The 23,990-nt window shown below is 25.6% G+C and overlaps 4 protein-coding genes across 5 annotated transcripts; 2 read left to right on the plus strand and 2 right to left on the minus strand.

Moving 5' to 3' along the window:
* Positions 1-1,015: 1,015 nt before the first annotated feature.
* Positions 1,016-5,630, minus strand: LOC113549251 (60S acidic ribosomal protein P2-like). The gene is made up of 5 exons (XM_026950460.1): positions 5,471-5,630; positions 2,438-2,607; positions 2,049-2,141; positions 1,902-1,981; positions 1,016-1,078 (listed from the first exon to the last, which is right to left on the minus strand). The coding sequence occupies exons 2-4, from the start codon at positions 2,604-2,606 to the stop codon at positions 1,905-1,907; spliced, it is 339 nt and encodes a 112-aa protein (XP_026806261.1). The 5' UTR covers position 2,607; positions 5,471-5,630; the 3' UTR covers positions 1,016-1,078; positions 1,902-1,904.
* A 448-nt stretch (positions 5,631-6,078) lies between these two features.
* LOC113549250 (60S ribosome subunit biogenesis protein NIP7 homolog) lies at positions 6,079-7,551 on the plus strand. Its single transcript, XM_026950459.1, has 4 exons — positions 6,079-6,506; positions 6,664-6,889; positions 6,967-7,107; positions 7,377-7,551. The coding sequence occupies exons 1-4, from the start codon at positions 6,451-6,453 to the stop codon at positions 7,494-7,496; spliced, it is 543 nt and encodes a 180-aa protein (XP_026806260.1). The 5' UTR covers positions 6,079-6,450; the 3' UTR covers positions 7,497-7,551.
* Positions 7,552-12,646: 5,095 nt separating this feature from the next.
* Positions 12,647-17,511, plus strand: LOC113549249. Its single transcript, XM_026950458.1, has 2 exons — positions 12,647-13,170; positions 13,591-17,511. The coding sequence occupies exon 2, from the start codon at positions 13,594-13,596 to the stop codon at positions 17,473-17,475; it is 3,882 nt and encodes a 1,293-aa protein (XP_026806259.1). The 5' UTR covers positions 12,647-13,170; positions 13,591-13,593; the 3' UTR covers positions 17,476-17,511.
* Positions 17,512-19,512: 2,001 nt separating this feature from the next.
* LOC113560508 (NADH dehydrogenase [ubiquinone] 1 beta subcomplex subunit 5, mitochondrial) lies at positions 19,513-23,826 on the minus strand. Of its 2 annotated transcripts, XM_026966415.1 has the most exons (6): positions 23,627-23,826; positions 23,484-23,565; positions 21,629-21,738; positions 21,111-21,328; positions 20,483-20,589; positions 19,513-19,834 (listed from the first exon to the last, which is right to left on the minus strand). In XM_026966415.1, the coding sequence occupies exons 3-6, from the start codon at positions 21,711-21,713 to the stop codon at positions 19,696-19,698; spliced, it is 549 nt and encodes a 182-aa protein (XP_026822216.1). In that variant the 5' UTR covers positions 21,714-21,738; positions 23,484-23,565; positions 23,627-23,826; the 3' UTR covers positions 19,513-19,695. The 2 variants fall into 2 exon arrangements, with proteins under 2 accessions (XP_026822216.1, XP_026822215.1); XM_026966414.1 differs by lacking the exons at positions 23,484-23,565; positions 23,627-23,826 and adding an exon at positions 21,807-21,951.
* Positions 23,827-23,990: the final 164 nt, after the last annotated feature.

The following is a 23,990-nucleotide window of genomic DNA, read 5'->3' on the forward strand; positions in this document are numbered from 1 at the left end:
TAAAATGTTTTATAGCTAATATTTTTCAATTAGATTATTATTTTAAATGGCGTTTACAACTGACTTGAATAATTATTCCTATATATTATAGGCAAAAATAAAGTATTAAAGTTAATATTAATGTTTATAAGCACACACATTTCCCCAAAAATTCTGAAGGGTGTAACCAAATTGTTACAGAATTTATATTTTTGGACACCAATAATTGTTTATTTTTTTAGGTAAATATTCTTAAATGGCTTAATGTAGTTTTAAATATTGAGTGGAGCATACACAATTGATAATTATTTGTTTAGACATAGATAGTCTTGGTAGAATATATGATTGGATCTAGAATTTTGAGTGGGATTGTAGATTCCAAAAAGTAACTTGGTCAACAATTTTTAAAATAATCAAGGATAAGTACCAAGTAGGCAACTGCTTTGCTGTGCAATTCCAAGCTTATATTCACTATTTACCAAGAATAACTGTATTTGTAATACGTAATTTATCTCACCAACAGTTGGTTGAATTAATTTTATACTCATTTGAAAACATGATTGTGTAAGAAAAAATAATAAATAGCTAAAAGTTTGTCTTTGTCACAGTGTTTTCTTGATGATTAAAAGTTTGATAAGTAAAGGAAAAGAAACATTGATGGGTATTCCAACAATAAACAATTTAGCATGCACTACAAACAGACATAATGTTTACCATATGAAACTATGATAATTAATATGTGATAAACAATAAAGTTTATTATATTAAATCATAAATGTTGATCATGTAATATATTTTAAGGTACTTATACCACTAGAACACATAAGCACCTATTAGTATATTATTTAATTTTAAAGACAAAATAGTCAGTTTTTAATTATTTATTTAGTTTAGATGTTAGCGGGACGACCCTAGTATTAAACTTCAGAAGCTTATCTTTTTACATTATTATATCAATTGGACCAATAATTTCCATAGGATATATAGTTAATTATAACTAAGTATTGACTAAAGGAATAAAAAACTAAACCACATAATTAAAACAATTGTTTTATTTAACCATCAATTTTTGAAATATAAAAGAAACAGCCAGAAGAATCTGAAAAATAAAAATTTAATATTAATACAAAATATGTAAGAATTCACTTAATTGTTAAATGCAAAAAGCATTTTACTATTTTGGAATTAAGATTAAATACTCAGAAAATCATTTAAGTACCCTATATAGACAATACATTATTGTGTCATATAATAATAAAAATTACTGTTGGTCAGAAATAAATATATTCTAAAAATCAAAAATGTTTAAATATAGTTTAAAATAATAACACATCAAATATAATAATTATTTTCTCAATTAAAAGTGATATTGATGTTCACATTTGCCTAAAATTAACAATATATATGTGTATAAAGACAATCTCAAATCAAATGTTTATTTACTTTTACATACCCTTAGGAAGGTTTATGTTATTAATACAACAATAACCCGCTGAAGCCTGCATAACTTTTCATAGAAGCTCAACACACAAAGTTTAATATTTTATTTGTAGAAAGTACTGAATAATTATAGTTTAAAATAAAACACTGAAATGTCAATTCACTTGTCAGAACTTTATTAATGAGTAAGAAACTAACATTAATCTACTATAAAAAGAAAATCTAATATTTATTAAAAATTAAATTACAACATAAATGTAATGTACTTAAAATTGTTTATTATTATTTAAGTATTTTAACAAATGTACACATTTGCCTAATACAGCTTATATATATATTTATATAGGCTATCTCAAATCAAATGTTTATTTTATTTAGCACACCCTTAGGAAGGTTTATGTTATAAAACAATAACCCGCTGGAGCCTGCATTACTTTAGTTTAAAACTAAGGCAATAAAAATTTAACAGGTTTAACACTTACATCTTAGTTGAATAGTCCGAAACCCATATCATCATCAGATTCATTATCGGATTCTTCTTTCTTTTCCTCTTTCTTGTCAGCTATAAAAATAAAATTAAGAAAAGTGAAAACTAAATGATAAAACAGCTAAATAAAAAATGAACTCACCTTTTTCTTCAGAAGCTGCTGGTGCTGCCGCTCCAGCTCCGGCTGATGCTGCTACAGCAGCACCAGTTGGAACACTGGCCAATTTAGATCTGCCTATTTACAACAATAAAGCAAGTTATTATTGATTATAATATATTTTAAAATAAAAAATTTGGAAAAAAAATATTTAATTATTGTTTTAAATCAGGTTAAAGACATTTGACATGGAAAAATAATTCAGATTAAGCACACTAAAATGCATACTACTACATTTTAACATTGAATAAAATTAAAACAATTTATGTTATTAAGTTGTCTTAAATAACTAAAAATAAATCAAAATTAGTAACTAATTAACTTATAATTTGTTTTCAATCCATTTTCAATTATCATAACAATAATATACTTACCACTTTCAATAACTTCATCGACATTTTTGCCTTTAAGTTCTTTGAGAACGAGACCAGCTTTAGCTGTGTCAGATTCAATACCGACAGAACTTAGAATTTTTTCGATTTCATCATTAGATGGTTCTTTTCCACTGAGGGAAGCTAACAGGTATGCAGCCACGTAACGCATTCTAAAATACAATAATAAAAATCAATTTCATTGAGAAAAACGTTAATATAATATATAATAAATTAATAATAATTTGTTATTGGCATTCAGATAATATTGATCATCAATATAATATCAGCTGAATGATGGTATTAAAATTATTTATCGTTAATCACTGATAAAGGTTATATGAGACTTATTAAATATTTAATTTTATAATATCATATAAATTATTAATGTACAGATGGGCTTGAAGGCTTGTTGCTATAAAGCAATGTCCCCGGACATCCGATTATTGTACTATTGCAGTAAGTTACCAATTTCTGATCAGTGATATTTATATTAAAATAGTCAATCAGATAAATCTGCATAACACGAAAGATGACAAAAATTTTTAGTAAGTATATAATGCTTACACATATATTTAATTCATGAAGTAGTTCAATACAAAACTTAATTAAATTAAAAAAAAAACTCATTACCTAAAATTGCTTTCAGAAAATAAGATTCATCAATTTTTATCAGCCGAAAGATGGTATTAAAATTATTCATCATTAGCAAAATTCAATTGTTAATTTAGTATTATGAAGTGTACGACACCGATCATAATTATTAGAATATAAATTAAATTATATGTACAGATGGGCTTGAAGGCTTGTTGCTATAAAGCAATGTCCCCGGACATCCGTTTAATGTACTATTGCAGTAAGTTACCAATTTCTGATCAGTGATATTTATATTAAAATAGTCAATCAGATGAATCTGCGAAACACAAAGGATGACAACAATTTATAGAAAGTATATAATGCTTACACATATACTTGGTTTAAGAAGTAAGATAATATAAAACTTAATTAAATTGAATAAAAAAACTCATAACCTAAAATTGCTTTCAGAAAGTAAGATTCATCAATTTTTATCAGCCGAAAGATGGTATTAAAATTATTCATCATTAGCAAAATTCAATTGTTAACTTAGTATAATGAAGTGTATGACACCAATCATAATTATTAGAATAAAAATTAAATTATATGTACAGATGGGCTTGAAGGCTTGTTGCTATAAAGCAATGTCCCCGGACATCCGTTTAATGTACTATTGCAGTAAGTTACCAATTTCTGATCAGTGATATTTATATAAAAATAGCCAATCAGATGAATCTGCGAAACACAAAGGATGACAACAATTTATAGAAAGTATATAATGCTTACACATATACTTGGTTTAAGAAGAAGTAAGATAATATAAAACTTAATTAAATTGAATAAAAAAACTCATAACATAAAATTGCTTTCAGAAAATAAGATTCATCAATTTTTATCAGCCGAAAGATGGTATTAAAATTATTCATCATTAGCAAAATTCAATTGTTAACTTAGTATAATGAAGTGTATGACACCAATCATAATTATTAGAATATAAATTAAATTATATGTACAGATGGGCTTGAAGGCTTGTTGCTATAAAGCAATGTCCCCGGACATCCGTTTAATGTACTATTGCAGTAAGTTACCAATTTCTGATCAGTGATATTTATATAAAAATAACCAATCAGAGAAATCTGCTGAATATTCTATTTTTTTTTTTGTACCAAAAGGATTATACAAAATATTTATAACCCTTAGAACTACTTTTGGTAAATAATTTTAGTTCAACATAAAAAAAAAAAAAAACAACAAATTATACAAATACTATTTATCTCATGTATATTAAAATATATTAGAAAGGTAAAATAATAAATAGGTGTTAAGTTACAGTAAAGTTTTTAACAATATTGTTTAATATAATTTATCAGTTAACACATTAGCATCAGGTTTCAGACCCGAAAGATGGTATTAAAGTATTGTGAATCATCATAAAAATATTTAAAACTTGTAATTTGACAATTTATTTTAACTATAATGGTAAATATACCAATAAATCTCAGTAAACACATTAGCATCAGGTTTCAGACCCGAAAGATGGTATTAAAGTATTGTGAATCATCATAAAATTACAAATTATACATACTAGTATCAGAGTAAAAGTTAACATCAGAATTCAGACCCGAAAGATGGTAAATAAAGATAATCTCATCATTTAATAGTATTCAAAATTATAATTATTATCAGAACTTTTGTAGTTATGTTAAATTGTTGCTTTTTAAGAATAGTGTCATCAGAATAAAAAAATGTTATCATCATATACTTTCAGCCGAAAGATGGTGATATTTTATCATCACGGACACATTTGATTTAAATTATGAAAAATAACATCATAAACTATTAATGAACTTTACATATTGAAAAATATAATAAAGCAAAAAGGGGGACCATACAATGATAATTGAAATGGATGTCATTCGACAGAACGTGCAATTGATTAAATACACCATACAACATAGTATGGTATCTACTAAATTGTAGATGTAAAACTTAAATTATTTGTTTCTCATGCGTTTTAATTGAACCCGCCAAAATATATAGCAAAAGGAAAATTACCAAGTACTGCCTGACTTATAAACCAACAGCCGAATAGTACAATTCATGTCCTGGGGCCATCAATTTGAAATGTCAAATTTCAATGTTTGTGAACACATTTTAAACAAACATTAAACATGTCGAATAAAATATTATTAAGCTATTAAAATTCAGCATCAGATTTATGTTCCCAGCCAAATCTACCGTGTACCGTAGATCTATCGACGAAAAATATATCCCGATAAGTAGAGCATATACTTTGACAAAGAGATGTAACCAAAATTAGGTGATCCTTCACACGTGGTATTTAAGTTCGTCGCGTCGACAGATTTCACAGGCGAGAAAGTAAGGTAGAAGGCCAAAGGTATTAATGCCAAAAAATATTAAGGGGAATAAAACATTATAATTATTAAAAATTATACTTACTTAAGTCTGTTGGACACGAAACGTGATCTGGATGCTGGCAAAAAGGTGGAAAATAAGGTGCCTAGACGAAGACTCTAAGACAGATTTTGAGAGACTTGGTATTTGGTAAATGAGTACAAATTCTATAGTATGCAAAGACTGGGAAACAGCTATGTCAGTGTTGCCAAAAAATAGAGGTTATAAAATGGTACCAACTTAAACAAAGTATGGGTCTCTGATAAATAACTCAAGATATAACTAAATTCGTGGTTTTGACTTTTGAATTCAAACCCTAGTAATATAATAAATAACAATATAACAATAATATCTCAAATTTTTCTTTAAAATGCAGAGTAATAACATGAACTATGAAATATTTATTGTTTAATAAGCTACTTAAATAAGATATAATTAACATTAACAATTAATTAAAAATCAAACAATTCTAGCTATCTTATCTTTGTATTTTATTTTATATATTATATGTCATATTAAAGTTTTCCACAGAAGTGATGAATTATTTTAATTATGGTAAATATTTACTTTTACAATAAATAAATGAATAAATAAAAATAAAATCAATCATTTTTTAATCCATGGAAGTTACCGAATTTACCATATTATTTTGTTCTTAGTTCGTAGTTGTATCCATGGATTTATGAATATTTTATCAGAGAACGTTCTGTGGTTATATTATTACATGTGCACCGTACACGCGGTAAATTCAATAATTTATGATAACAGTTACACTGTATAAAATAGTCTACACTCTACACAGTACACATTTTAGTTTAATTGTTTATCGATATAGGCAACACAGCATGAATTAAAAGATTTAGAAAATATAATTCACATTTAATATTGTTATTGATTTACGTTTAAAGTTAAATAATTCACTTTTATCCATCATTCGTATTTGTTCAGTTATGATCTTATTTGTAGTTTAGTAACAAGTTAGGTTACTAATTTAAAGTTAAAAATATATATAAAACAAATTTACAATGAAACAATTGACAGATGACCGAATGAAAGTATTTTTTGAAAAATTGTCAAAATAGTAAGTTAATTTATTTGCAGCATGCACTAAGTTTTTATTACCTATTACATTTAATTAATTCCGTAGTAGATTATTAACTTTGAATAGGATATGCTTAAACATAAATGAGTTCAAGAATAAATATAAAATGTTTGTATATATTTTGTTTTAAATTTAGCATTGGCTCAAATATAAAATTATTAATTGATCGTTCAGATGGAAAATACTGTTTTCGTGAAAAGAAAGATCGAGTTTATTACGTGTCTGAAAAAGTATTAAATATGGGATCCATGATGAATCCTGATAACATAATTAGTATAGGCACATGCTTTGGAAAATTTACCAAGTCTGGAAAATTTAGAATACATATAACATCTTTAGATTATCTGGCTCCATATGCCCAGGTAAAATATTAATTTTATATAGAATTTCATAAAATTAGTATATGAATTGCTTTTATTATACTGATTTATACTTATAGCATAAAATGTGGATAAAACCTGCAGCTGAACAACAGTTTCTTTATGGTCATAATGTTTTAAAGTCTGGTCTTGGGCGAATTACAGAAAGTACTACCCAATACCAAGGAGTTATAGTATTCTCAATGAGTGATGTTCCTTTGGTAAATATAATTATAATCTAAGTTACACTATTCTTATGTTATATATACAGATTTATAAAACAATTTGTTGATACTACCATGTAGCCAAACTATTACATGATAATAATATTAAAACAAAATTCCATTGGGAAAATTCCTCAAAAATATGAATTTTGTTCAAATTCTATTAGAATTTAGCGAATGACTTTCGCATGTCATGTCATTTCGTATTTGTTGCTTATTTTTTTTAACACAAGTATAATAAATTCAACTATTTTATTTCATTTCAGGGTTTTGGTGTCGCAGCAAAAAATACTACTGAATGTAAACACACAGATCCACTATCCGTAGTTTGTTTTAATCAAGCTGATATCGGTGAATTTATTCGATGTGAAGATGATTTAATATAATACATTTACTTGTATTATTATTATTAGGTATTTTTAATAAACAACTTATTGACATTCTAAATTGAAGTTATTTTTTAAAAATATATTTACAATCTGTTAGGTATATAATATGTATAATTATTAAATAACATGGACAAGAAAATTAAATACAATGTCATGAATCACATTAAAAAGAGATCATCTACTAATAGAACTTTAGAATATTGAAGTTAAAATTATGTTTAAACGTTGAAGTACTCATTGTTATTTTGAATTTTAAATTAATTTTTTAAATCCAATTTGTCTAATATTATTTTATGGTTTATACTTAAGGTTAAAAAACCCAATACAAGGTTATCCATAAGCTTTCCTTCAGGTAACTAAATTCCAGCACCAATATAGAAAAAAATTTATGAGCGTATATGAAATTAATTTTTTACAAAATCGCGTAAAATAACAATATATTACAATTTAAATATAGCCAATATAGGTAATAATAAAATATATTATCCTGCTAATTATCATAGACTAATAAATCATCTCTGTTCAGAATTGTTTTTCATATACAATGATACCTGTAATTGTATTCAAATTTAACACATCCATTATATTGACCTACTCTCCATCTCTACTTCACAGCAGAGCGAAACCCACTTATCTACCCTTTTTAGATTTAATAGTTTCAATAAAAATACTTATGAGAAATCTTGTATTATATTTTCAAAAACTTTGACCAGTGAATAATTTTTTTATCAACAATTATTAAAAAAAAAAATTAAAAGAATTGCATATCTATAAACAGCTTAAAATAGTTTAAAATTATATCATATATCTAAAGATAACGACAACATAAACATTTTATGTAGTTTAATTTAATACAGTTATTGCTTTTTATAAGTACAACAAAAAAACAAAAATTGTCTGGAATAATTATTATACAGTGAATATTCGTTATCGAAAAATTTTAAATTCAGTCTTAAAATTATTTAATTTTCCAGTGGACATTTTGGAAAATTGTTACAAGACATAAATAACTTTATATTAAATTTTCAAATCTTAGATGTAAACAGAAACTTTTTTTATGAATTTCTAACTATAAAATTTTAAATTTAAACGCTCATTAAAAAACAATAATTAAAAAATGTCGATATTTTTTAACTGAGAAATATACCTCTTGGTCACTTAGTAACCTTTAATTAAATTTTGAATCATACATTTTTTATCAACATTCACAGAAAAGATATCAAAAATAAATGTTCAAATAAATAGTCCAAAAAATTATATCATAAATGAAAAATGATAGTGTTAGTTTGATTATTCATTTTTGAATTATAACAAAACGAAATGATTTTAGTCAAAATCTGATTATCGTAAACACTTCTATTTTTCCTTAATTTATTGTTTTTCTCAATTATAAAAATAAATACTGGAAATTTTGACATCTCAAAAGTACAAACTACATCCAATTTTTTTAATTTAAGCATTTTACATATTATGTATTTGTACAAAAAAAAGTTATTAAGATTCATCTTAAACTGTGGATATTACTAAATGCTAGTAATTGGTCACACTCGCATCCAGTCGCATGTGTTATCTTCGTCATACAAACGTATAATATTATGGCAAATTTTCGTTTAGTAAAAGATCAATTTTGTGATTAGCATGACAAAATAATTATTTTGTTTATTTTGTCATGGTCATTAGCTTAAATATTAGAGTGAATGGTTTATACGATATTTTAATTTTTAAGCAAATTATGAACATTATTTAATAAATATTTTACATACTCACAATTCTAAGGAAGCGTTGAAGGGCCAACCTTATGTTTTTTTTTTTCATCTCATTTTTATAGATTATCACAACTTATTATTATTAATATAACTCGTAATTATCACATAACGTAACTCAAAATTACGCGTTGACACAAGTCGTTATTATGGATTATCAGAACTCATTATTATAAATTATAAATTAGAATTCGTAAAATAGAAAAAATTTGGAAATGGGGTTTGTGGGTGCTTTTAAATTTTTGATTTTTTGTAATGGGACACATCTACTACAGTACTACCTGCTCTGATATTCTAAAATTAAATATAAATACATGTAGGTACTACGATGTAAGCTTTACTGTTCAAATACTTAATTAGAAGAGGATATCAAACAAACCTGAGTCGAAAACCAGCTAGGCCTAAAAATATAGTATAGAAAGAATAATAATAATGAAGGAATTACACATCGTAAATTGGGGAATGACCCAGAACTGAGAACTATGAACTAAGTACTTAATACCCCCAGCTTATTTTGAACTAAAAATATTTTTTAAAGTGTAATTTTGCGTTTATAAGAACGAGTTTAATAAGTTTGTATTGGTAATGCACAAACGCCATGGACATACATACTTACATGCTATATATATATTAGATATTTGGGTTTGTGATTTTAGTACAGTATACATATGTATGTGTGTGTTATCTATTTATAAAATTATAACGCATTTGGATTTTGGAAACACGGGACCTAAACCCACCATCACCTATCGGCTTGTCAATATTTATTATATAATTTTTTTTTTCAATTTGGTTTTTACTAATTAAATATTTAGTAAATATATCCATGGGCGTGCGCACGGGGCGAGCCGGGGTTCGACCGAAACTTTTTTGGGGGCATAATACATATTCAAATTTATGTAGGGTATATATTTAATAATTAGTTATAACAATATGTTCGAGATCATGAAAATATTATTTGTTGTAAATTGTAATAATGAAATAATATTAAAAATATTTGTGTACCACTACAACAATTTTATTAATTTATTCATATAACATATATCATATAACCATACATCATTCTATTTTTTGTACATAATTGTATTTATATCATTTTATGTTAAATTTCAAAAATATATGTCTAGAAATTAACACATTAATATTATGTGTAAATTCAACTTGATTCTATTTACACAGTTTGTAATTTACAATTAGAATGTGTACTAATGTGTTTAAAATAAAATTAGGGGCACTGTCCAAGTATTAGGGCATTAATTGTTCCAGGCTCGGCCGGAAATTGAAGTCTGCGCACGCCTATGGATATATCCTACAACACAATTTGGTCGAAAAAAATGGTCTTTTAGTAGTGATGTTTTACAATGTTTTAGAAACTTCATAAAAAAGTTTAAAAGCATAAATTATGATATTAAAATTTAAAAATATGACTAGGCCTTTACAAATTAATTCAAGATGCAATAACTATACCAACCTCATCAGCAACACGTGAAAGATCATTATCGACAATGCGCCGCATTAAGACGATTAGGTTACGCTTACGCACTAAACATCATGTATGGTCACGATTTAAGAAAGTTATCTAAAATAACTATCTTAAATTGTGAATATGATGCAGAGTAGAGTTACTAATCTTTCATTTTTATACTTAGGAAGAATTAACAAATGAGCGAAAACATTAATATGTAATTGATAAGTTTGCAAAAAAATCAAGAAAATTAGATTTAAAATAATTTATTTTTAATTTGTAATCCTTTTTAGTTTTCCTATATTGGCTATACCTATAATAATATTAAACCATATTATTTTATACAGATTTATACCTATAAACATATTTATAATTATATTTTATATTTATAAATTTGGGTACAATAAACCTATTATTTATAATTAATATAATAAATCAGGGACGTACACAGGGAGGTGTTTTGGGTGTTCAAACATCCCCCGAAATATACTTGGGTTTTTGTATGGTGATTTACTTATTCAATTTTAATGTTAATTTTGTTTTATCAATGTTTGTATTTTAAAAAAGTATTTTAAGTATACCTCATTTTCGTAATTTTTTTTGCATATTTAAAAAAGTTCTATACTTTTTAATAATTGATTTTCAAAAACACCACCCAAAACTTTTTTCCGCGTACATCCCTGTATTAAAATTGTTTTCGTCGATTTCATATTTTAAAGGAAAGTAGGTATGTCGGTTATATTAAACAAAAAAAGATTGTTCATTGAGAATTAGATTCACTGCAGGGTACTACGATTTTTTTTTAATGTAGTAATTTATTATTAGGTACATTACACTTTATAACATTTTAGCACATTTTCGGCGAGCAATAGATACACTTTTTAATTGTCTCTTTAAAGTGCGTTAACTCATAAAAATACCATCATTTTTATGTAAAAATTCCAAGATTTCCGAATAATTGAGTCCCATAAAATAGTTTTTAATCGTTTTGTTTAAATCCATGGTAAAGTAGTAAGTAATATGATTGGCGACAATTTGAATCGATTATTAAAATTTGAAAGCACCCACAAACCCCATTTACAAATTTTTCTTTTTTACGAATTTTAATTTCTAATTCATAATAATGAGTTGTGATAATCCATAATAACGATTTATTTTAACGTGTAATTTTGAGTTGCGTTATGTGATAATTACGAGTTGTAATTGATAATAATGAATTGTGATAATCTATATTCTATAATAATGAGATAAAAAAACATGAGATTGGCCTTTTAACGCTTCCGTACAATTCACTTAAAAATTAAAATATCGTAAAAAGCCGACGAGAGAACACAGATATGTTCTCATCTTTAAGTTTGATAATAAAAAATATTGTCCTTAATATTTATTATATTTATGTATTCATAATTTAAAAAATTTAAATTATATTGTTTACTTTCTAGTTTTCATAGAATCTTATTACTCATCTAGTCATCTCAGCATCTCACACATCTTTTTTCTATGAACTATACAGTGTTGGGAAGGAACTCCTTCCAAAAGGAACGGATTCCTGGAACGAGTTTTTTTTGTAGGAAAGAAGCTTGGAACTGCTTCCTTTAAAAATAAAAGAAAAAGAATATGAACAAATTCTTTATATTGAGGAACGTGAACGAAAATCATAGTTCCTCTTGGCATTTTAAAAAACTAATTTTTTATTTAATTTAGTTTATAAAAATTAGATAAAATAAAGACAAATTAAATCTATATTATTAATTACTATACATTTTTATTTTTTTTTATATTAATTCAATTGTAAGTATTCAATTCCTGTTTAGATTCATTTTTTTAAATTCTAATAATCATTTATCATTTTTATCAATAATTTATTGATATCAAAAATAAAAAGGTAATATTCTAAAACCACTAGATTGGGTAAGTTAAAAAAAGTGGAACGATAATTGAAACGAGTTCCTATTATAGAGGAACTGAATTTGGAGCGAGTTCCTTCTTTGAATAAGCAACAGGGATCTGGAACAAATTCATATATTAGGAACTGAATGAGGAACGGAACGAGATCCACTAAAAAAGGAACTTTCCCAACACTGGAACTAGACAGCGCTAAAACACTAAAACACTATAATTATTGTACTAATTATTGTAGTGCCTTGGTCATTCTTATTAACAACCGAAACGCTATGCATCGCTAAAGAACAATACTCGAATTCTTGTACTTGTTATCAAAACTAGGTATTGTTATCAGTTTATTGTTAAAATGAGTCGCAATAAAAAATGGCCGTTATTCGAAAGCCGAATTCAACTGTATTACTAAACTGATAATTATAATAAAAACGCCGAATGTCGAATATGAATAATATGATGGCTGTTGCTGATCTATAGTCGGTACTCAGTACACAATCCGACAATCGTCACAATCTGGTTGACAGTTTGTCACCAAATTTATGTTGTAAGTTTTTTATTTTATTTTTTCATAAGTAATATGTAAGCATTTATCTTTTTAAATTCATTGTTTTACTTTAACTAGTGTTTATTTTCTTGGTAATTTATAAAGAAAAACAAATTTTATCACATTTGTTTTCAATAAGTTTAATTTCATCAATATTAGCCATTAATTATTAGGTAATTTACTATTTATAAAATATTGATATAGTTATTATGCACTATGTTATAGTGATAATAAAAGATAATCCATATTGCATCTGATTTATATTTATTTAATTTCTATGCATTTCTTGAAACAGTTATTAATATTTTTAATTGATGTAATTATACTTAATTAATTTTTGGTTAAAAGATGAACATTTAACATTGTTTAAGTAATATTAAGTTTTGTACTAATTTATGTTTAATATTTATTTTTCTTTAGATAATGGGTGAATTAAAGAAAATTTTTCTTCTAATACAGAATAATATAAACCAAGATAATTTGAAAGAAGCTCTTGACATCTTTAATATTCATTACAATAATATCAAAGACGTTAAAGGATTTCAAAACTGTACAGTTGGCATTTTAAGTGTTTTGGCACAAAAACTTCAATCTGAATTTACTTTTACCGATGAAATTAAACAGTTTGGAAAAAACACTAATGATGTCATTCAGTTTGCTGATCGTTGCTTCAAAACGATCAATTTGTCTCAGTTACAACCATTACAAAATAGTTTATATGTCATTGTCAAATATTTACTTATGAATAATCATGTGGCTGAAGCTGTCCATTTTGGTAATTATCTTTTAAATAATTTATCTCCACCATGTGATATACTGAAATATTTAGTTCAATTATTTGCACATCATATTCATAAGACATGTCCCATTGATGATGATTTGAAAAAGTTGAATGTTATACTTATATGGGATACTGCATTAAACTTAGTGAAACGTCATACTGGAAAAGAAATTGAGTATGCATTGTCTTCATTACTAACACTTGTCAAAAATATGAATGGATTAATATTACATGAAGGGTGTACTATGGATGTAGTTATATTAGATATGACTTTAGAATCAGTGTTATCTTTTAGCGGTATTAGGAAAAAAAATGATCAAGAATGTATGATGAATTTATACTTTATGTTAATTGAAAACATTGTAGCTGTAATGCAAAATATGATGCGACACAGACAGATGCATGTACATCACTTAATCAAGCATATCAAATTAATGATTGATGTTTGTTGTTTAAATAAAGTTGAAAAAGAATCATTGTCATTTTTGATATCATTATTCAAGTTCATTGACAACTCTATTAAAAATGGACTTGATTCAAACTTTGAACTTAGAAAAATGATAACATTTGTTGAAAGTTATGAACCAACTATGATATTACCAAACACAATGTTATATCACGTGTTTAAGGCTGCCATTATTACAATTACAAAATTAAAGAACTTTTGGTATGAAGGATTGATTATTAATTCTTCTGAAACAATTTCACAAATGCTTGTTTTACTACACCGTTTAGTTTATATAAGCAAACATAGTTCAATTAGTCAAATATGCTGTAAAAGCAACAATTGTGATCTCAATGAAGATTCAACATCAGAAATGAGTTTAATTAACATAGTGTTTATCATGATGCGACACATTATTAATACTAATCACAAATTTTTAAATTCTGAAGATGTTTTAAAGTGGATGGAACTGTTCACTTCTCTATTTGATAGAGTAAATAAATCAAACTGCTCAAATAAAATTGCTTTCATTGAATTTTCGTTGACAAGTGCTTACAATCTTTGTATTTCTACAACTTCTGGTGAGTTTACACATTTATGCTTAGATTTCCTTGAAAATTTATGCTCAATGCTAAATCCTTGTGGAATTGATTCAGAACTCGTTGCTCGTGTTGCAATCCTCCTGAGTCGGTGTTTGTATAATAAAAATAAAAATGACGAAGCTTTAAGGTGTATTGCATATTGGTGTGTGCGTACTCGTTCTGAACTTACTGCCCAACAATGGGTTTATTTTAAATGTAAGGAGGAGAGAAATAATATTATTATTAAAGAAACAATTTTAAAAAAATTTGAAAATGATATTGATCTAAAAAAGAAATGGCCCGATTATAGTTTGACAAAATCTGATTGCATTGAAATAATGTGGTTAGAATTAAAAGCTCATAATCATCAAAGTAAAATTAAAAAAGATACTACTGCTGTGCTGGAACTATTTGAAGAATTAATGTGTCATAAACTATCTAGAGAGCTCAAGTGTCGTGTCATAATTACTACTGCTTACATAATATTACATTCAAATAGTATAAATGGTTTAAAAAGAGTTATTGATGTATTGGAGGACTGCATTCGTAAACTAGAAATTGAAACATCGATGGAAAAAAAGAGTATGCCATTAATGTTGGGTAATTTATATTATGCAAATTACTTGTGCTTATTAAAACATTTGCAGAACCTTGTCAGCAAAGAATTGGATTCGTATACTGAAGAGAGGTTGGAACGTGGTATGGAGCAACAAAATATTATTCAATATGAACCTATTTCTTGGATATTGCCATTAAAAATAAAACCTAAACTCTTTAATTGTTTGAATTGGGCCGTTAAAAATTGGTCTGTTTTAACAAATGATACAATCAAAGATGAACACGATGTCGAATTACTTTTTAGAAGTCTTAAAGAAGTTGCTTTCATATTCAAACTGCACGGTGATTTAAAAGAAGTGGAGGTATGGAAACTATTATACAAATTAGCTTCTAATAAGAAGTGTCACAAACATACTTTTATAGCACTTATGGAATTATCGAAAATTAGCGAGGTAGATGTGTTAGAATTATCTAATTTAGCTAAGCAATTGCCTAAAATGGCTATTGATTATAAATTGGCATTAGCAACTTCTCTTTTAAACCAATCAAAGTTTAATGATGCACAAATACTGTTAGATGGTATCAATGATAGAGAACTGAACAATAATATTTTATTAATGGCAGAATATTCTTACCTTAAAAGTCGTTTGTGCTTTGAATCTAGAAATTTCAAAAAAGATGAATGTCTTTCTATTTTCATTGATGCTTATAATCTTGCACATGGTCTTATCAAAAGGCTAGATTATTTTTATGAATATTTGGCAATGCATTTTGTAATATTAAGCATATGTTCATATTTGAATTTAATCTATATAAATACTTTCAAACCTGTTGAAGCTCGTTGTTTTTTGAAAGTTCAAATGAATATTGTCCTGAAGTCTGTTCTAACTAAAAGAGCATTAAATGTGTTTTTAATGAATTGCTGGAATGAACTAATGTGTTGTAATTTTGAAAATGCTAATGGACAATTGGAACATATAATGACTTTACTGGATTTTAAAGAAGAAGAGTTGGATTTTAAAATGCAAAAATTAACTGTAAACTACTCTCCAAATAGATATTCCTCTCCATTGTCTGATTATAGGTGCTCTCAAATCCCTAGAACAAATAAAATGGCGTCACCTTCGTTAAAACGGCTGAACAATAAACGCACACAAATGAATGTTACTGAGTACTGTGACAAAGCTGTCAATAGCAATGGACCTTTAGATCCAATAATTATGCATTCTGTTATTGAAGCATGTCTTCTTAAAGCTGTTTATTGTTCTAAAGCCAATCAACAAAAATTAGCTGAACATTATTTTAAATGCTCATTTAAATTATTGGAATTATCCATACCACAATTTAATAAAAATGAAGTGTATAACATCTTAACAGTTAGACAAAAAACTTTAGCTAAATATCATTATGCAGAACACCTAGTTCTTTTTAATGACCCATCTAAGTCTTTGGTTTATCTTGAAAAAGCTAAAGAATCTTGCCATGATGAATGGTTATCAATGTACGTGAATGAACTAATTATTTCACTTAAAGTTGATAACATCATGAGTTATGCAATCTCAAATGTTATTCATTCACCTGTGGCAGAAAGACGTGTACAAGAATTAAAAACACCTATGACTACTAAAGTACGAGTGAATGCAAAATCACAAGGGGTTCCTAGATTTGTTACTCCAGCTGTAAGAAAATTAAGATTGACTCTTGAAAGTCCCAATTCTAGACAAAATAAAATAAAATCACCTCTGATAAAAGGGACTGAAAAAATTAAAAACGATTCAACTGTTAAGAAGAAAATTGGAAAAGAAAACATTATAAAGTCTACAACAAAACAAGACATTGAAATAAAGGTTAGAGAAAAAAGAAGTACAAGAAAAAAAGAAACCACTGAACAACCACCATCATTAATTATTAAAAGGCGTACTAATAGATTGAATATTTAGATATAATTGTAAATTTTGTTCCATGTACTATTTTGTAATTTTTATTTGAAAATAATTTTTAAAGTTAATATAATGTGAGTTTAAACTATAAATATTGATTATATAATTAGTAAATATTTTTTTTAATGTATTAAATTTGAATTTGAAAAAAAAATAAAATGTCAAAAAATTAATTATTAATAGTTGTATGAATTAAAAAAATATGATAACATTTCAAATGTACTAATATACTATAATTATAAGAATGTAGGTGTGTAATATAACGTTAATTGAAAATATGCATTTTATCATTAAGCTGATTTTGGAAATTTTGTTATACTAGATTTTGAATTTTACTTAAGTTAAATACTCCAAAATAAATTCTAAAAGATGACGTTCACATTCAATATATTATGTGCAAAACTATAAATATTATGGTTTATTAAATGTACATTGTATTTATCATTCAAAACCTCTAACTATAGCTCTATATTATAGGAACAATAGAAACAGTAATTTAAGATTCTGTTAATAGTTGTGTAATTGTTATCTCTACGTGAATTCTCTCATTCTTCCTTAACCTTCCTAAATTTAGTGAAATGTATGTATCTTACCTAAAAAACTTTATTGGGGTACTATAGTTTCATTCAGCTCTTCTACTTTCCGTAAAATTACAGAATACTTTCATACCATTTTTGTTATATTATGTACCTACTGAAAACTACTAGATATCAATAATTTATGTATGATCATACATAATAGTAAATGATTTAATTGTTTTATTAAAGATACATATTTTCTTTTAAAAATTAAAAATTTCTCACGTATACTATATTATTAAAATATATTAACTATTTATTGTATTATATGATCCATTAAGGTAAATTTGAAATAACAGATAGTGTGATTACTGTAGAAAGATTACATTTTTTAAAGTTGATAATAATATACTAATATTTCATTTTTTATGTACTAATGACTAATTTTTTGATTAAAATAAAATATAGCATCTAGGAGAATTATGAATGCAATACTAAAATTATGTACCATGATTGAAATTTATTCACATAAAAGAAATATATTTTATATAGTTTTTATTATACTATTATACAAGTTTTAACTTATCATACTCCTCAGTTTCACTTATTCAATGGATGAAAAACTAAGAAAATTATAATATAAATATTTTGTGAAATGTAAGGGCTTTATAGTTAATTCAATATGAATTACTACAAAAACAAAATTAATTTTGTTAATAACTTGTTATCTATTATTCTATTTTTTTTTCCAGTTTTTCCAAATTATTTTAAAAAATATTAAAATTAATACTTTTAATTTTATTTATACCAAATTTTCCGTAGAAACCAAGTTGATCGTTGAAGATAAAAATATTGTTTTGTGGTTAATTTTATAATATGCTTAGTAAGTATAAAAAAAATTAAAAAATAAAATAAATAAAATTTATTATGGATATCTTGACAGTTTTTTGTTTTAAGATCATATTTTTGAAGGATATATTTAGAAAATTAATAAAAAATTAAATACTTAAATATTTAACAATATTTATTTGTAAATGTAGGTAAACAATTATTTAATTAAACTGAATTTATCATAATAATAATAGAGATTAATTTTTATCTTTAAATGAATAGTTTAGAATGTTTAGATCACAATAGAGTTGGACTTAAAGTTACTTTGATTAATATTATGGATAGGATGTGACAATTATAGTATAGTAGAATAATTATTTAGTTTATTCAGTACCTTCCTACATTTATTAACTCTTGTTTAGAGTTAAACATGTACTTCCTAGTTGCTTGTTTAATTTTTCTTTATTTTTAATACATTATACATTTTTTACTGCATATTTGGCAATAATTTTTTAATTTTTGATGCCTACATATAATTAACAAGTACAATTGATGACTCTTAAGTGCATTAGTCTTTGTAACCACAAACAAATAAAAATAAAATAACTAAACATGTTTGATAAATAAATATATCTATCAAAATGAACATTATTTTAACTTATAAGTAATAGGTAATAATATGAACTGATTACAGGATGTACAACATTTGTTGGACCAAAATAGGCCAGACAATTTTTATTATCTTTGAACATATGATATAAAATATAATATTCTATCTGGATTTTTCAAAACATATTATTTATGTTTATAATGTTTTTATTACCTACTATAAAATTAACAATTTCTAATTTAATTATTCAAACGTACATAATTAGTTAAGCCCTTCAGATTCTTGACGATCCATAGCTTCTTTACTAATTCTGTGATGGTTAGCAGAGATAGGTCGATAATAAAATGATTTGTAATCTGATCGATCCTTCATCATTTCATTAATTTTGTTTGCTATCATTCTGAAAAATTATATAAATAATAATATATAAAAAAAGGGAAATAAGAAATGTTTCTCTAATAATATTAAAAAATAGGCAATCTAGTAAAAAAGATAAAATTAATAGAAGTTTTAACAATATTTTTATGTTAACTGTAAACATTGAATTATCCAGTTCTAAAAATGATACATTGTACCTTCATCATTATTTTAAAAAAATAAAAAAATAAAATAATATTTTTTTAAATTTAAATTAAACAAAGGACAGCGTTTTTTTCTCATAACTTTGAAAATAAGAAAATTGTACATTAATGTGATTAATTAGTTGGTGGTAAGCTGTATAATAATTTTCAGTAGCTAAATCAACTAAGAGCAGGCTTCTTGCACAGGATATCATAATGGGGGGAGGGGAATTGAAAAAAATGTATAAAATAGATACATCAATAATTATTTATTCATCATAGTATGGTGGGGTGAGTGGGGGAGTTGAACATCAAAATCCCCCAATATGCTTACCAACAAGACAAGGGATCCTTTTTAAAACTGTTCATAGTTTTTGAAATAATGAGTGATAAGAAAATCACCCCGTTTATGTAATATATATATATATTTTAAATTTTTAATCATCTATATTTTAATAAATTTCAATAAATCATGAAAACATTTTTACCTGACTTTAAATTTTTCATCTTCTTCATATAATGTATGTAAATATTTTTCATACTGCTGTTGTGGACTGGGATAAATATAACGTGCCATCCACCGGGTGATTGGATGCTAAAGCATTAGATTTTAATTAGATATAATGGCAAAATTAAAATAACTATTTTCTGATGATTTAAAAAAATAAAAAAACGAATGATACTTATTTCAAATAATTTAATAATTGTAAATAGGTGAATAAACTATAATTCTAAATTAAAAGAAACTTCATGAGGAACAATTAATAAATCTAATGTTTATAAGACTTTATTGGGGTCTGAACATGTTGCAGTAGTGGCAGTAAAATTGTCTTAGTGGTGCCACAACTGTAGTAGTAAGTATCTATCTGCATTATTAAAATTATATGGTTATCAAATATTAATAGATAAAATTATTATATAATAATATAAATAAATAAATAAAATATTATTATATTATAAGATTTCATACAAATTACAAAATATTTTTTAGGTTTTTTACAGGATATGAAGCATTAATCATATTTAAAATATGGGTTAAACAATTTTATATTTTATATTATATTTAACAATATTATTATTAGTAATACAATTTATAAGAATAAATTATTTACTAACCCGATAGTATTCCCAATGTGCAGGTCTATAGCCTTCAGGAATTGGAGCCAATTTAGCTGGTCCAATAAAAACATTAACACCAGTGATAAGTAATGTTAAAGGAATAACACCAACCAAAACATAATAATGAAGTAAATCCTTGAACTTAGCCCATTGCCAACGAGTTTCTCTTATACCCATCAGATGATGGCCACTCATGTTACGAGTCGGTACATGAGCTAAAATTCCATAAAAAATAATTATTCAAATATTTTAATTCTAGAATATGTTACAAAAATGATTAAAACTTTTAAAACTATTATAAAATAAATGTGTACAATTAAGAGCAAGTTAAACACAAGATAATGGGTGATCTTATTGTCGCATGTAAAAATAGATCTAACTATAAGTTACAATAAGAATACTATAAAAAAAAGTTAAATTTAAGTATTTCGAAGAAAAAATGGACAATGGTATAAAATATTTTGTCAAATAAATACTTATAATACAATATTTCACAAAATAACTTAAATTCTCACCAGATGATTTTAGCATGTCAGTTTTCTTTGTACTCAAACATTTGGTGATCGCAGATCCCAGCTTCAGTGAACTCCAAACAGCCATTTTACCGGCGTTAGTTTAACCAATTCTACATAAAAACAGACAGAAAACTGATTAAATAGAACAATTGAGAACAGTATTACAGTAAGTTCTTACATGCTACTTCAGGATCTTTTTAGTTTTTACTACGTAAAATGTCACGGGTACGGGATGAAAATTTTACTTATGATAAGACAGTCGACCGACCGACCGCTGATTATCAGATATCAAATAATATAATGTGCCCTTCAAACACTGAGATAGATAACATAATATACGTATAGTATATGTTATTTATCTCAGTGACTTCAGATGGGGCAAATAACGTTGCATATAAATGTATAATAAATAATAATACCATGATAAAATAATATTTTGTCATGTAATAATACCACCAAGTACATGACAAAATAATATTTATTTTGTCATAACCAAAAAGTTTTTTTAAACATTATTTTTTTTTATTTATTTATTCTATGGTACCTAGTTTCAGATATAGTTTATTTCTTTATTTTTATCGTAATACTGGGCACTGGCGTCCAATGACTTTAAAAAAAAACTGCCAGAAATTTCCTACTAGGTTTTTTAAATGCTAGACCTACTGTATTTTTAGAATTCTCAAAATTTAGATATATAATTAATAAGTTAAAATTATAAAAATCTGATATTATTAAAAAGTTTTCACACTTTAACCAGATTTATTTTTCATGTAAATTTAAACCTACATAGTGAGTAATAAATGAAATATCATTTCTGCGATTGTGTGTGACTGTGCGAGCATCGCATAAATACCACAAAATCCATCTCCAGGGATCTCAGTCAACTTATTTACTTATGAATACCTGTAACAACTCTAACAATAAAAAATGATACGGCAATACCTCTCAAAAGTCAAAATCTTGAGTACTTTAGTCTCCTACTCTGCTCACTCAAACTTTAAAATTTAAATACTTATAAATTTATAAGTTATAACTCATTAATTTAGTCCGAATTTAGATTTTTATGTAGCTAAGTATTTTTCAGAATATGAAATAAAAATTGTATGTTATTTAAAACAGAAAAAAATTAAAAAAATTAAAGCAATAAAAAAATATTATTATATTTTAACTGTAAATGTAATTATACAAAAGAAATATTTTAAAAAAGAAATATGGATTAAAAAGATAGAATAAATAGTAATTCATGATCAAAGAATCACCTTATATGTTTTGTCTTTAATAATGTATCTATTAAACAATTTAAGTATGATTTATTTAATAAAATATATAAATCCAACCACAAAACATCACATATAAGCAATGTACAATTGAAAGTCAGTATTAAATACTAAATGTAAATTACCCAAATTGTACAATATATAAGATTCATGATGTATATAATATGTAGTTATTCAATTAACTCACCTATAAATTATTATATACACTATACACATATTATACATCATAATATTCTCTCAAGTATGAATACAGTATTGTGTGTTACAAGTCATTGAGAAACATCTTTAGACCCAAAAGTAAAACTGAGGTTAAAAATAAACACATAGATTAAGCAACAAAGGACAAAATAATATAAATACAGTGATATAATATGATTTATTAAATCAAAATCAGTTATCTAATCATTTTAATCATATAGTCTATAAGAGTAAGTTAATACTGTGTGTCGGAACAAACGTCACTGCTCTATAATGGCTGACTGAAAATCTATAATACATATACAGAACTATTAAAGTAAAAACCACTATACATGTAATACATTTTTTTTAAATATAAAATGAAATAATGAAATACATACAATAATAGTGCATGTTATTTATTTTCCAATGTCAACAGCCCAGAACAAAACGACAGCAAACACAAAAAGACAATCAGATGGCCTAAAACTCAGAAATCAATTAATTGAGACGTTAAATTAAGTAAAAAGTATAGAATACATACCCAATACGTCGATCGGCGTTCACGATTCTAATCGCTTGTTCTAATTATACGAATAAAAATGATGTACAAACAATTATCCGACACGTTTACCATGGAAAAATAAAAAAACGGGGGTGAAAAATGCTGGTTAATACAAAATTTTGGGTTGAAACAGAAAAATGTTGACGAAACATTCCAAAAAAACATCAATATAACGAAAACTACAACAATAATTGTATATTTGTATATTTATTAAGTAATATTTACTATGATAAAAAATTAAAACTCCTAGTTTGATAACGACGTAACGCGAAAGATAACGGAGCGGCATCACTGCGATGAAGTTTTCCGATTGGTCGCTCGTAGCGCTCCACGGACAACTCGA

This window comes from Rhopalosiphum maidis, chromosome 4 (assembly GCF_003676215.2).
Source record: "Rhopalosiphum maidis isolate BTI-1 chromosome 4, ASM367621v3, whole genome shotgun sequence".
Taxonomy (NCBI): Eukaryota; Metazoa; Arthropoda; class Insecta; order Hemiptera; family Aphididae; genus Rhopalosiphum; species Rhopalosiphum maidis.

Excerpts from the sequence above, each read along its gene's own strand:
- LOC113549251 (XM_026950460.1), bottom strand. The coding sequence starts at position 2,606 with ATGCGTTACGTGGCTGCATACCTGTTAGCTTCCCTCAGTGGAAAAGAA. Across the intron at positions 2,142-2,437 it reads CGATGAAGTTATTGAAAGTG|GCAGATCTAAATTGGCCAGT; the intron begins GTAAGTATATTA and ends TGTTGTAAATAG. Across the intron at positions 1,982-2,048 it reads AGCAGCTTCTGAAGAAAAAG|CTGACAAGAAAGAGGAAAAG; the intron begins GTGAGTTCATTT and ends TTATTTTTATAG.
- LOC113549250 (XM_026950459.1), top strand. The coding sequence starts at position 6,451 with ATGAAACAATTGACAGATGACCGAATGAAAGTATTTTTTGAAAAATTG. Across the intron at positions 6,507-6,663 it reads TTTGAAAAATTGTCAAAATA|CATTGGCTCAAATATAAAAT; the intron begins GTAAGTTAATTT and ends TTTTAAATTTAG. Across the intron at positions 6,890-6,966 it reads ATCTGGCTCCATATGCCCAG|CATAAAATGTGGATAAAACC; the intron begins GTAAAATATTAA and ends TTATACTTATAG.
- LOC113549249 (XM_026950458.1), top strand. The coding sequence starts at position 13,594 with ATGGGTGAATTAAAGAAAATTTTTCTTCTAATACAGAATAATATAAAC.
- LOC113560508 (XM_026966415.1), bottom strand. The coding sequence starts at position 21,713 with ATGGCTGTTTGGAGTTCACTGAAGCTGGGATCTGCGATCACCAAATGT. Across the intron at positions 21,329-21,628 it reads TGACATGCTAAAATCATCTG|CTCATGTACCGACTCGTAAC; the intron begins GTGAGAATTTAA and ends ATGGAATTTTAG. Across the intron at positions 20,590-21,110 it reads CACATTGGGAATACTATCGG|CATCCAATCACCCGGTGGAT; the intron begins GTTAGTAAATAA and ends CTAATGCTTTAG.